A 15349-nucleotide genomic window follows, 5' to 3' on the forward strand; every position below is an offset into this window, starting at 1 on the left:
TTTAACTTTAACTTTTAACGTTTAAACGTTAAACGTAAACGTAAACGTAATAACGTAATACGTAAGTAGTAGTACTACTACTACTACTACTACTACTACTACTACTACTACTACTACTACTCTCTCTCTCTCTCTCTCTCTCTCTCTCTCTCTCTCTCTCTCTCTCTCTCTCTGTCTCTCTCTCTCTTTCATTGCGATTGCATCCCAAAATCACAAGCGATGCGAGTTATATGTTTTGAGTGCTGTTCGTCGCAATTTCGAGCGGATTTCTTGAAAATTATGCGATCCTCGCTACGCTGGAGATAAACTGTAATCAATTCTGAAACGTTATCTCAAGTGTCAAGCGCAAGGCAGGGAAGGAACAGAAAGGAGCAACGATTCTTTCTTGTCGAGTGCGTCTATGACGTTATAACCCTCATTGTACTTTTTTTCTTGCATAGACAGCTATTTTTTTGCTGTCTATACATTTTTAATGATTTAGTGATAGCAATCATATTATTAGTTTAAAATTTATTTGTCTTGTCTGGAAAATATTAATATACGTTTTATTATTTAACCCTGCTGGGCTATCTTGATGTCTATTTGACCCAAAATATAATCTATTTTCTTATCAATATTTTATTTAAAAACTTTTATTTAAAAACTTTTTTCTCCAGTATTTGACAACCGTCTTTTAGTCTAAGATCTTTTTTCTGTGAAAATTTTTATTTTTTATTTTTTAGAACTGCTTAATCATATTGACTCAAACAATATAATTGTATAGTAAATTTAGACAGATCACTTTAAAAGTATAATTTATCGGTACAATATTAGCCCAATATATTCCCAACAATTGATCAATGTAACTAATAAATTGCTTCTAGGACAGCAAGATTAAGCTATTGAATTAATGTATCACTTGAATCAATACTAAATATGCTGATATTTTACTAATTTAATTAACATTTTATTTAATTTTTTAAATTAAGTTTATAGACTAACTTCTTAATTAGACTAATTTTCATAGAAAATGGAGGATGAACGCTTAATTGGCAAGGACACAAAGACAGATGAGAATACTGAGGCCAAACCTAAGGAAACTCTAGGCTTAAACACTATAGTAGCCCTGGATACTCTGCATCGTGATGTTAGACGTGTCCTTCAAGAATATGAAGAGGAACACAGGAAAAATAAGTAATATCTTATACAACATTTGTAATTATTTAGAATAAAGATGTGAATTTTTATGATGTTATACTCATATCCTGACATATGTTTATATATGTTTCAGAAAGTATAGAGCTTGGCTGAAGGACACCCTGCATCATCGTAGCCAATATACAACGCTCTGCTGGACCTCTGCGATCGCGCTGTTGATCAATGCCATTATTCTCATCGTTGCGTTCTTTACGCTTAATGAAACATGGTAAGTTATGGGAATGTATATTTAAGTGTGAAATTTTGCTTGTTTTTTACTTATTTTATTTATTTTTGGGACAATAGCAGCTTTATATAAATAAGTATTGTTACAGGTATTCAACACTGCCGTATGAAGGACTGATAGTTTGTTGTTTAGTAGTATTGAATTTTATCTTAGTGGTATCGGATAATAAATTACGACATGAAGAAATTCCTCATAGAGTGAAAATTCTTCTTGATCAACTCAATGGTATGTATTTAAATAAAGATTGTCGTTTGTAATATTTTGTTTCAAAATTGAAATTACAAATATAGAAACGATGCAAGTTTTCCTGTTGATTAATTGCTTATGATTTAGTAAATTTTTATAATTACACTACGTAAAATTTAATAATTTACTAAATCACAATTTAGCAGAAAAAAATGGTGCTTAACATGAGAATTGCAGTTTCTATGTAAATCTTATACAATTATGTTTTACCAACATTTGTCTATATATAAGTATGTCTAAAACTACTATTACTTTAATTTTGCTTTCTTAACATATTTCTTTTGTTATTTGTATTTCAATAAAATTATTATTATTATTATTATTAAATCTTGCAATATGTTGTAATGTTATACAAGTGTTTCAAAATTGCAGTTGCACGTTCCACATGTCAATGGAAATCCGAGAACTACCCACATTTGTGCAGTCCGCAATCCCCTTGCTTAACCTTACAGTGGACGTATCGTGACGGTGAAGTAGTCAACTTGCCGTGGGCCTTATTAGTGGCCGGTGACATAATTGTGATGAAGCCAGGCCAGCAAGCACCTGGATATTGCGTACCGTACGAGGTATGTGATTTGAATTCTTTTCATCGTAGATCTCACAGATGTTCAGTCTTCAAAATTGATTGAATATTGAAGTTAAACAGAGATTTTGCTAAAACAAAATCAGAATTAGACTTCTAATCGAACTTCAATGTAGATTTCTAGATGTTCACTCTTCAGACATCGAAATTGTACAGAGATTTTACTGAAATAGTTAATCAAACTGTTCAAAAACAAATTTCTTGTAGCTGATTGAACTTTCAGGATTCAGAAGCGCCTGTTTTGCACGCAAGAGAGACTTACAGTGTGCCAGTACACAGCGCGAACGAAATCTTCTCCATGCCGCAGTCCCGCGTACCTCTGAAGAGTAAGATCTACAAACTTCAGGAAACGCCGTACTTGGTGAATCTGCGAATGGCACTCGATCAAGCTCTCGATCGACCAGTAACTTATTACAATCGCAAGCGTCACTTGCTGATGATATGCTGCATTGAGCACTTGACCTATCCGATACTCGTGATTGTTATCCTTGTGATCAATCTGCTCCGTTATCTATATCTGACAGACTACTTTGGCACTGGTCATTGGAGTGAGATGTTTCTGTTGCAACCGATCGCTGTGAGTCTTCCATTGTTACCGTTGGTGTTTCCTACCTGTTGGATATTCCTCAATTGCTTCGGTATGGCCCGCTTCAAAGCGCTGTTCAAGCTTTATCTGTCCGCAAAAAAGCTCCAGGTCAGTATTGAGTTAAAAATTAATTATTTATAAGTTAAAACATTAATATATAATTATATATAATTATAATATATAATTATAATATATAATTATATAATATATAATATATAATTATAACTCTGTACGAAGAAATTAATATTTTATAGAATTAATTTTATACATTTATTCACGTGCATACAGAATTACATTATTTTATTCCAAATGTAACATTATAAGAATTCTATGTGTATCTTACATGATGAAAGTTCTCATCTAGACAAAAAAATGATAAATAAGATTATGAAGAGTTTATTGCAGAAAATTTAAATTTGTCTATGAATTTTTAATTTAAATTTGCCTTTTTTATGTCTTTTCTTATGACAAAGAATAAGTGAAATTAGCCGGTATTCATAATTTTTATAGTTAAGATTATCTTAAGTATAATTTAAAAATGTGAACCAATTAGAGAATATCTTAAGACATTCTTGCTTGAGATTAAGTCTTGAGATTAAGAATAGATTATGAATATTATTTGTTAAGAGTACCTGCGAATTGACACACGATATTCAAAATTATATAACTATGAATTTATAATCATATATTATTCATGGAAACAAAAATTCTTTCTTAATTTTTAAAATTTAATTTAAAAAATGATAAGGATTTAGGTATGTATGTAACATAATATACATTATTCATAGAAATTTTTATAATTTTTATGAATTAAAAATTATTATTAATTACAAAATGTTACACTGATTTATAATTTTTATAAATGTAGTTTGTAGATCCTTTTGAAGACGCCGAAATCAATGGTCCCAATCATCCGGACGTAGTGTACAACTGGCTGGAACTCAAAGAATATTTCTTCGGTATTCTTTTCGGCAACGAGCACATGATGTCGCGATCGGCGAGCATTCTGCATGTTCTGGGCTCTGTAACCGTGAGTATCATAGCACAAATTAATTATAAACTGAGTAATCAAGTAATAATGATTATCAATATATTTTTGTAGGCGCTGTGCTGTGTAGATAAGAAGGGAATTCTCTCATGGCCTAATCCCACGGCGGAGAAAGTATTTTTCCTACGTAACGCCAATATTTTGTCGCCGAGCTCGAGGTAGTCATCTTATAGTCGTGGACCCAGTTGGGGATATAAGAATCCGAGTATCTAAAAATCCAAGAATTTGTGAATTTGCCCCCTGAGATGAAGGAATTTAACGTAACTTAAATTTGTGAAATCATTCGGTGGAATCGTATCGACACGATTACAGTCCCGTTTATTTTACAGTACCGGCAGTGTGGACAAGACGACTGACAAGAACCAGGAATCTGAGGAGACCAAGGTGAACTCCAACAGAACGTCTTACGTACAGCATGGTAAGGAAGGATGGGAGACAACGAAAGCCGAGTGCGCAACGTAACGTCCGATGCTTCGCAGATATGTCGCACTCCACCGCCGAGGTCCTGGATCTTACCCATGATCATGCCCTGCCGTTCCGACTGCAGTTCGACGACCACTCGTGGCGGCAACATCTGAACTCGTTGAAACCGCTCGGTCTGGCGATCCTCCTCAACACGTGCAACATGGACACGCAGGAACATTACACGCAATTCTGTTGTCACGTCACTTGCGAGGCTCTCTATAATGAGAATTTGGTCCCAGTAACAAATAGACGGTACGTCCTTAATCTTTTTTTTTTCTTTCTCATAGGATTTACAATTTCTTAGGAATTGCGATTTTTCTGCAAAATCTATTATTGAAAATGAAATGTATTCAGATGTCTGTGCGAACTGGCGAAGCAGATCGGTTTCCAAGATCAAGCACAGAAAATTTTCCAATTGGAACAGCAACTATGTACATTTAGACATGTAGTGAGTATTGATAATTCTTTGCATATAAAAATTTAAGAAAATTTTTTTAATCAATTAATCCTTTATTTGCAATTTGATTTTTTTTTTTAACAGACGAAATTTCACTATCAAATTTCTTCTTTACTTTTGCTCAAATTTCAATTTAAAGATTTTAACATTTGAATTAAAAAACTATTATATTTGGCGATGTAACAGAGATATTGAGAAGACTCTCTTAATGATATTGAGAGACTTGGAATAAGCTTTTAAAAAATTATAAAAAAAAATTCAAGATTACTCTCAATATCTCTGTTACATCGCCAAATAGTTTTTTAGAGAAAATAAAAATATTTGCAATTAGAAGAGTTAATTCATAATAAGATCACTTTTTGCTAAAATTCTGGAAATTGATTGTACGTTTTGGCAATCATTTAAATTGTTGAATTGAAGTTTGAATAATTCTCTGTAAATCAGTTTTTGTCAAACTCTTAGAAGAGTCTTCATTTTAAAAAGATATTATTTGGAGAGGAATAGTTTATATTAAAAGCGAACACACAATCGATTAGAAAAGCAAACTAAAACGATTTGTTTGACAGCAACCAGAGATGGTCAGACGGGACATAAAGTTCGCGCGTTCACTGAGCATCGCGACAAAGTTAAAATTCCCGTTTCCTCACATGGTCGCCGTAGTCGTGAAAGAGCGTAGCGGTGGTGGTCTACAGTTGTTGACGCAAGGAACGGCTGATATAATTCTGGACTCATGCATCGAATACTGGGATGGCCACGATCTCTGCCCTCTTTCTGCATCAGATAGGTATATCGTTCGGTTTAGATTCCATTAATGGAATCTATATGGAACTGATTGTGTATTTTAAAGAAGTAAGAGAAAATTACAAAAATTCACTATTGATCAATTAATTTAAATCATAAATGTTACAAATATTACAATAATTATAAAAATAAACTCATTTTTGTAATTTTCACCTCGTTTCAAGACACAATCTATTTTCTGGATTATTCTATTGTACAAGAATTTTTAAAACGTTTGATGCCTAAAAGATAATTTATTATGTATTAGTCTTGATGATTTCTCCTTTGCAGAAAAAAGGTGCAAGATTTCTACCAGAGGACGAGCTTAACCTCGTATTGTACCGCATTCGCTTATCGACCATTGACGCGAGCCATTAACGACAACATGTCCGAGATATATCTGGAGCTACCGGCGGATAGCAAACACTTGTACACACCTCACAGGAGTCCGACTCCTTTACCGTGGGACTTCAGAAACGTTCTCGATCCCAGAATACGAGGAATACTGGGACAGTTTCATTCGACAGGTTAATGTAGTCACTAATTTAATGGATGTTTTATTAACTTTGATTTTTTAAATATTTTTTAAATATCTCAATAGTAGAACGAATCAAATATATATATTATTCTTGCTTTCTTATTTTTCATTTGGATTTCTTGATGTTATAATTTTTATATCTTTCACTCATTTAATCTAGATATATTTTATATTATTTAAATTTCTTAATTTGTTTTTAATTCACAAATATTTCAATTGTAACAAAAATATGGCTTTCTTTTCAGATTCCTTACTGTGTAACGAAAATAAAGATGACGACGTGAACGATATTGAAAGCTGCTTCGAGGTGCAATGCAATCAGGTCTTCATCGGAATGGTTACCATGCAATATCAGGCACAAACCGATATGGTGCGATATTATTATGGTCAATGGTTAATAATTTGTACTGTGAACACAATAAATTAATATATATTATGATTATAGGTACAATTGATTGAACAATTAGATAGAGCATGCATAAGGTTTGTGCACTTCAGCAAGGAGAATGAACTGCGCTCGCGTGTTTTCTCAGAGAAAATGGGCTTGGAGAGCGGTTGGAATTGTCACATCTCGTTACTCAGCGAGGGAGCCAGGTATCGTTTATCATCGAGACGCGATGACATCGCTGTTTTTCTCTCAATGTCTCTTAAATTTTTTATGGGGCATATCCGCGACTTACCGTCAGTGTCTCTGATCCAACTCTCTAAAACTTTTACAAGTGAATCTCACTTTGAAGAGTGAAATCTCACTCTTAAAGATTGGAAATTGAACTGCTCTTTTTTAAGACTCATTTTCACTCTTTAGAGTCATTCCACTCTAAAAAATTTAGAGCAAATGTCCTCTTATCATCTCTTAATTTTTAAACAATTTCTTTTTACAAAAGAGGAGAAAAAAGAAAAAATTTTTAAAAATAAGAGAAAAAATATATTTAAAGAGAGGCGTTTCCGATTGAAAGAGATAATTGTAGGATCAGAGGAGAGAGAGACACGCATGTGGGAAAATTGCATGCATATGACGGAGATAAATCTCTTATTCTTGTTAGAGCGAGCTGCCATGAGGCTCGAATGTAAAATATATCCATGTATTGCAGGAAACAGCAATGGCTGGAGAGATATCCGCATATGCCCCCGTCGTACATGTTTGTCTATACGTCTTTTCTTACTTTTGTAATTGTTAATATTGCATGTTCATCGTTACTACGCAGGATATCTTGAGAAAGAATACTACAAAATCCAGTTCGTACACTTGATTTGAATACAGATTAACAATACAACATATTATATCAGGCTTTGATTTCTATAGTTTGTGTTAATACATATTAACTCAAATGTTTATTTTTTATGTCGTATAAAAATCTATTTAAAAATAAAACTTTATATGTTTAGATATATAAAGATACTATTTAAGAAAGTATGCATAAATAGATCAAACGATCTTTAGAAATTCTGAAAATTGAAGTTTGAATTAAACTTAAGATTGATCCTCAAACTTAAATTTAATTCAAACTTCAAAATTTCTCCGAGACATCCTGCAGTATCACTAATTTTGAAGATGTCGCGATCATTTTGGCTGCAGTGTCTTAATATCTAACATGTATAACTAATATCTCTTTTTTTATTCAGGACAGAGTCGCACAATAACAGTAATTATTTTATTTTTATTTTGTGTCTCTACTGCTTTATAACCATTTTTTTAATGATATGTTCCTTAACTAATGTGGAGCAATTTATTGCAATTGCAAATTGACGCCCATTAAGAATTTTCATTATGCAAATACATGATTACTCGCGCGAAGATTACACAATTATATGTACTGTAATTAACACACACATGACAATATTAGGTCCGAGAGTCCAGTGGGTTGGTGGGTGAGCCAGGCAGCAGCCATGTCCTCACCCACTCCCTCACCCACGGCCCAATCTCATCAGCCTAATTACTCCTGCATGGACGAGGCCAGCCACTTGCTTAATCGTGTCTTACCTCGGTACGTTACACCGATTACATGCAGAAATAGCTCACTATATACGCTGTACAATATGAAATCAGATTTCTGCTTTGCTTCAAAGAAAGAAAAAAGATATTAAAAGGGCAGCACAATAACTATAGAATGCATGAGATCTAATGGAAATCTAATAGAAGATTACAAACGTTTGGATAATGAGAAATGAATTTGAAAAAAATGAAACATTAATCGAAATATCATGAAAAGACATAAATATTTAAAATCTCGTGCGTTTTCTGGTTAATCGATCGCAAAACATGCGCAGCATGACGAGAGAATTTTCATTTATTTGTTATGAAAGCTTTGTCGTGTTCGAAAGAATGAATTAACGTATTCTCTTGGCTTCTTAGCATTAATGTGCTTTAACTTACCGTTATGATTAGCGAAGTGTCAAGCGATTAGAGAATATCCATTAAGAAAGAATAATTCTCATTTTAGTACCAATCTGAACAACAGCCGAGCGATGAGCATGTCGGCGCCAAGCGCTATCAACACGGATTTCTCGACAGTGAAATTCGACGATGAAACAACCGAATGGAATAACACAGGAACATCGCAGGTCAAGAGCACGATGAGCCACAGGTTGCTGTTGATATCTCTAAAACAGAATAAAAAACAATTTCTAAAACAAACTCGATGCTATTTAAGATTTTATGATGCTACAGAGATAACAAACTGTCGAGCAGAGAGCAGGACACGGTGAGAAGCGAGGACAGCGTTCTGGTGCAGAGCGTCGATTTGGGATCAGGCCAGGAGGCTTGGAGATCCTTGAGCTGCCTCACCGATAGCACCGAACAAAGTGCGCCGGTTAATTTCGATCTATCGAACAGGGTAAGATGAATCTTCTCTTGAATTAAATCTAATAAACGTTTATGACAAAACACAACATAAGGAGGATTAATTTTGGCTGTTGTATTGTTTATAAAGAGGAAATATCGGAAACATCGGAAGAAATGGTTAAATCTAAAAGTTGTTTAATAAAATATTTCAGGAATTAATCAACAAAATTATATTGTTCGATATATAATTTGTAATCTTCGAACTTTTTTATTTTTGATCGAAATAGCTTTCTTTACTTATTCTGCGTATACAGGCTAAATTGCCGAGGGGCATAGACAAGATACGTCCGCACATCGAGTTGATAGATAATGTTCCTTTACTCGTGTCCCTGTTCACCGACTGCAATACTACAGTAACCCGCGAGATGTTGCATATAATGCAGGATTATGGCGAAGTGGTGTGTGTGCTTGGCTCCTCTGCCAACGCTGAGAATATGCCTATCTTCATGCAGGCTGACGCAGGGTAATTTATAATAATTATGATCTCAATCGATTATAACAGGGCTGCCACAGATCTGGAAAATTGGGGAAAGTCAGAGAAATTGAAATTGGTCATGGAAACCAGAAAAAGTAGGGGAAAATGTAAAAAAAGTCTGAAATTTCGAAATTTGCTCACAATTTCTTAAAACTGCTCCTATTCCAAATAATTGTTATAATATATTTTTTAAATATTTAATATCGTTTATAGTCAAATACGTTCAAAACTTGTGCACTTTAAATGATTTTAATAAAATTATTATTATTAAAATTTATATTCATTGCTTGATATTCAATATCATTGTACTTATTGCTCTGGCGTTTTCATTGTTTTAGATATTATGTTAATGTAATATTTGTTTTTACTATTTTTATGGATTTTAACGTGAATTTTTGAATTTATGATACTTGAATTTATGATGTTGTTTGAATACTTTGCGCACTTTGACATCAATAAGGACTTTTATTATTTTGACATCTCTAACATACGCTATATTTTTGCAGACGTAATATCAGATTCATGATGACAAGATGCGATTTTACAGATGGCTATTTGTTTTTTTGTATTATTTTATTAGTTGATTCGTTTAATTTAAGTATATCAATTTAGTTGATCTGTTCTATTTAATTATGTTTATATGTAACATTGAGGATGACCGCTCGAAATGATGTCTGTTATTTGTTATTTGCTTTAGATTAATTATATTTATTTCCTTTATTTACACATTTACATTGTTTTTTGGTTCATTGCCTTTCTAAACACTTATTTTTAAAATTTATATTTTATTCAGTATTTTTATTTGATCCCTCTTTTTCGATCGTCGTACTGCATTCTTTTTTTCAAAACTAATTTATTTTTTGCTGGCTTGAATTTGCACTCAAAATTGTACTATGCTACTAAGCTTTTTTTGTGTTATTTTTAATAATATGGACTAACTTTTCCTACAATCCTTGAATCTAAATGTTAAAATTTACATATTTTATTACTTATGGAAAATTTTCTATTTTCATCTGGAAAACCTGAAAAAGTCAGGAAATTTTAAAGTTCATTTTCTGTGACAACTCTGTACAAGGATTCAGATATTTTTCATTCAGATTTTCAGGCAAAATTCCTAAAAAATTTCGAACAGGTGGTTAATAACTTTTTCCTTAAAGCGGAAATGTGAAAAGTCAGAATTTTTTTGTATGAATGTGTTAATATTTTCGATCATAGCAGGTTTTAATTGAAAATGTTAACTATATATGCACATTCAAACGTAAAAATTTTTATTTTTCATATTTCCGCTCTAAAGAAAAGTTACATGATCGATATTGATCATGTAACTTTTGCTCTAGAGCGAAAATGTGAAAAGTGAAAAATTTTATATGCATGTACATATACATATATACAAAAATTTTCACTTTTCACATTTTCACCCCAGAGAAAAAGATACATAATCGATATCCAGAATTAACTTTCTAAAGAAATATTTATGCAGAGAGATTCTAATTTTCGATTCAATGCGAAAATGTTTTTAATCGAAGTTTTCTAAAAATTTGTAAATCGATTATAGAGTGGCAGTGGAGCCCTTGTACCCCCAGGTATGTCAGAAGGTACCAGTATTGGTATCTCCTAAGGAGAGCCAAGGAATTTCTCCCGTTGATCTGAGTAGAGCGCTAAACTCTGTTACGTGTTCACTGAGTGTGAAACGTGAGGATCCTGTAGCAATTTTTCATCTCATTATGGAGGTACGATTCCAAAAAATTAAACTAGAGGATGAAGCATGCCAAACAATAATAAACTTTTTCTTGTATGCACACAGGCTCGTCATTACATGAAAAATCTATGGAATTGTATACAATTTTGGCTGTGCTGTGTAGTTACGCTTTCATTTGTACAAATGCTGTCGGCGTTTCTACTGTTACCGCCGCTGTTCTCCATCGATCAAATACTTTGGCTCTGTTGCTTAATAATTCCTGTACTGTCGACATCTATGATCACCACGCCGATAGACTCGACGATAATGCAACGCGCGACTGGAAAAAATCAATGCGTGGTCAATGGAGAGGTGAGAAGAACAAAGATAATGATATTGATGATCTTTTTGAAACTCGCGTGTTTTATATAATTCAAACCATATAAAACAAATCCAAATTATAAAGGAGGAAAACGCGTTTTTTCACTCTATTTTTATTATTTATTTACTTTATAATTTTATATTAGTTTTTAATTTTGATATATAATTTAAATGTATAAAGTGCGAATTTGAGAAAAAAGTTGGAGTAAATCCGTGATCAGAGATTAAATTTGAGATTGAATTAGAATTTAATCAATCAAAGCAAAATTCATTAAACTTAAGATTGATTTTCTTTCTTTTGATTGGTTAAATTCTAAATCCAATCTCAATCTCTGTTTCTAATCTGATCACATTTAAAAAGTTTTGTGGAAACACTGATTTATAATTTACACTGACATATAGTTTACAAATTTTGAATAATTTCAAGGAAAAAAAACAACTTTATTTAAAACATATTTTAGCACTTTGAATTCAAATTTGCCATAAAAAAAATATAGGTATCCATAATTCGTTCTTAATCTCAAGTCCATCTCACAAGTAATGTCTTAAGATGTTAATACGATTCTCTGATTGGTTCATAACATCTCAAGCACTCTCTTAAGACTACATCGAATCTTGAGCAATATGAATTCCATCCATAGTACATCAATTTTTAAAATATTTTTTTAAAAAACTTTTTTTCAATTTAGATGCGACAAGTGATGAATAAGGCGAATGTTTTCAACCAGGATTAGATAATAATAATTAAAAAATATTAAAGATATTGATTCAAAATTATATAATTGACAAAAATTAAACGCTCAATTCTTCTGATTTTTTTCTAATTTCAATATAACTTCACTATATCTCGAAAAAAGTGTAAAAATCCAATTTATCTTTTTTTATCTGATGAAAATATTTCGACGGCAGATTCAGCGTCGAAAATTATTATCCTAAGAAACAGTCTTCAATTGCTTTTGCATAAAACCTTGTAAATTAATGTTTATTTGTTAATATTAATTCAAATTTCGAGAACAGAGATGACACTGAGAAATATATTATAGGTCACGCTATTCGTGTTATGGTGCTACGGCAGCAAGTTCTTGCCAACGGTGATCACAGTGATTCTCTCGCAATGCATCTCGTTCCTAACGCTTTGCCCCGTCTACGTACCACAGAACTCCAAGTGCCTGTATATATACCCGGACCCGCGGGACCAGATTTGGGGCGGCTGGGGAAGCAAGCCAATTGTCGTTTTGGTCGTACAACATTTCGCTCTCACGCTTATAGTCCTGCATTTCGGTAATTATGCACGATGTTTTTATCTCCTTATTAATATACTGGCATATTGCCAAAAAGTTTAATCTAGTTTGTCAATCTTTTATTTTGTAAAATTACTCAATTTTAATTTTTTAATTTCTATTAATCGAAATAGTCTTTCTTCTGTTTTTCAGTTTTATTTTGTCTTTTTCCAAAATTTTACAATTCTTCAAAAAGTTAAAAAGCATTATTAGTTTTTTAAAATCAAGATTTAACTGGGGATGTAGGAAATATTTTACGTCAATACGCTTACATACACTTGTTGCTATATCATACATTTATTAACACATCATACATTCATTGACATATGTGAACAATATTTAAAAATTCATTAATATCTATCTTTTCTTTCAGTTACGATATCTGTTAGCTTTGTGCACAGAGAATACTCGATATGGAAGAAAAATCCCATAAGTAATTGCACCTGGTTTCTTGGTGTATTTATTGTGTAAGTAAAAATTCTAATTAAGTTTGCTTAAAAAAATTGGTCCTTTTAAAAAAATCTTTAAATTATAGATTAAATTCTAAAATACATCTATCATTGTTGTAGATTGTGTGTGCAAGCGATGTTCTCTGGTATAGTGTTCCGCAAGTTTTGGCGAGAAGAGAGCAAGAAGATCGAAAATTTCCCGATACACGTGCCATTATTCTTTCTATTCTCTGTTCCGCTGACGTTCATAATTAACGAGTTGATCAAGTGGCAAGAGATCAAGTAAGTTCCACTTTCCTTTCGCATGCCTTTAGTCATTGGCGCATTCATTGCAATTTCTTCGAAATTAATTAATATTCATATTCCTTTTTTTTTTCAGAGTGAACGTGAGATATCAGAAAAGGGCACGTTTGGAATTTGGCACAAAGCTAGGAATGAATTCGCCATTTTAATCCAATTTGCAGCATCAATTTGACGTCTTCGAAATATCAAATACGTTTTAAAAGATATACGGGTATATCGTTAAGTGTATATATTATTAGCATGTATTTTATCGAAAGTACTGGTATTGTGATTTAGTTGCTGCAAACTCGAGAAATCCAAAAGACTCGAGGATCTTTAAGAGCTTCATGTACTTATAACGCTGTGTCAAATATTGCCAAATTCGATTAGACTTGAACAAAACACCGGTATTTTTCTATAGCGATGTATTTATATTTTGCGACGTCGATCATCGATTGCGAGCTTAAATGAGCATCATGGACGAGTTTTCTATCTCGTTTTATCAAACCGCTCCGATTAAAGTGGTTTCTTTTCGATGAATTACTTACGAGAAAGTATCATTGGGGCACATTTCTCTCGCTCTTGGTTTTGTCATTATTCAAGATGTCCCACATAGATATCGCTTTAGATTTCATTTATTTAAAAAAAAAGAGATGACTATTTTAATAGTTTAAAAATTATAGAAAGATTGTTTCGCGTTCTTCTAATATCCATAATAATGCATGCCTGGAAAGTTTAGACATCTTGCATTTGACGATCTTATCATTAGTATTATGTAAAGTACTTACACATAAATATGTTCCTATTGATAATTTTGGTATCCTCGTTGACATTCGATTTCGCCCGAGCTCGTAGAATCGCACAGTTGAGAAATTGGGCGTTTTTAGCGTTTGGACGCAACGGTAATTATTTATTTGTCATGATCGCAGATTAGTGAGGACTTTAGCGAATTAAATGTAACTCTGCGAGATTATTAAGTTGCGACGTCAAACTAAATTCGAGTTGTAGTGACAGTCTCGCTGATACGAGACAATGCTCTGGTTGTGTGAGACAGTGCTCAATCACATCTGGATTGCATAGAATTCTCGATTTCCAACTGATAAAATGGAATATAATCATAATCGCGATTTTCAGAACGGCCAAGTTTCCACAATTAATCGAGTTCCCGCAAACTTAATTTCTTCCTTTGCACTGCTTTTGCATTATTTGATTTTATTAATAATATTTTTTTATATACAAACAACATGCACGTGCATATACTTTTCGTTCCTTTTCTTTGTTCTAAATTGACGACGCAATTTTCATTTGTTGTGCAAAGTATGAGTGGAGATTATAAAGGGAAATTATTAAAGTTATTGCTAGATCTAATAAATGTACACACATTTATAGTAAAAGAAATTCATTTTTTTTATATTTTCGGAAAATATGATGTTTATGAATGTTTTCTTAATGTAACAAGTTACAAATTTTCAGATAAGCACTTGTTTAAATCTTGTTTAAATCCATTTTTTTCTTGCCTTTTATTATATTATGTGATGATTGAAGCAAATTAGTCCGATTCTTGTTATACGAACACAAGTCAAAGATTATAATCTTTGTTAAATGATATTCCACATTAGCAAATTTATTTTACTAATAAACTTCCGTTATACTATGATATATCGTTTCAATGCTGTTAATACTGCATTCTAGGTTTAATTTTATGCAATAAAAAAGATGTTTTTTTAAAGACGAGAATAAAATCTTCATTAAGCAATATTACAATATTGATAAATTCATTTTATGAATACTCATATCGATTAGTTGTACTTAATACAATTAATGCTGTACAAAGTT

General features: G+C 32.3%; 1 protein-coding gene across 1 annotated transcript; it reads left to right on the forward strand.

Annotated features, from left to right (window-relative positions):
- Positions 1-1009: 1009 nt before the first annotated feature.
- On the forward strand, positions 1010-13683 carry LOC105621735 (uncharacterized protein KIAA0195). The gene is made up of 24 exons (XM_012203192.1): positions 1010-1173; positions 1271-1405; positions 1512-1648; positions 2042-2235; positions 2476-2946; positions 3707-3868; positions 3941-4044; positions 4216-4304; positions 4366-4603; positions 4706-4799; positions 5375-5592; positions 5880-6115; positions 6372-6496; positions 6572-6720; positions 7971-8111; positions 8568-8711; positions 8795-8960; positions 9223-9431; positions 10999-11173; positions 11248-11493; positions 12546-12783; positions 13156-13249; positions 13352-13513; positions 13611-13683. Exons 1-24 carry the CDS (start codon positions 1010-1012, stop codon positions 13681-13683), a joined length of 4164 nt encoding a protein of 1387 aa, XP_012058582.1.
- The last annotated feature ends 1666 nt before the right edge of the window (positions 13684-15349 follow it).

The sequence above is a fragment of the Atta cephalotes genome (genome assembly GCF_000143395.1).
Source record: "Atta cephalotes unplaced genomic scaffold scaffold00037, whole genome shotgun sequence".
Taxonomy (NCBI): Eukaryota; Metazoa; Arthropoda; class Insecta; order Hymenoptera; family Formicidae; genus Atta; species Atta cephalotes.

Bases quoted from the DNA above. Each gene is read 5' to 3' on its own strand.
- LOC105621735 (XM_012203192.1), top strand. From the start codon at position 1,010: ATGGAGGATGAACGCTTAATTGGCAAGGACACAAAGACAGATGAGAAT. The intron at 9,432-10,998 runs GTAATTTATAAT...AATCGATTATAG, and splicing joins TTCATGCAGGCTGACGCAGG to AGTGGCAGTGGAGCCCTTGT. The intron at 13,514-13,610 runs GTAAGTTCCACT...TTTTTTTTTCAG, and splicing joins ATCAAGTGGCAAGAGATCAA to AGTGAACGTGAGATATCAGA.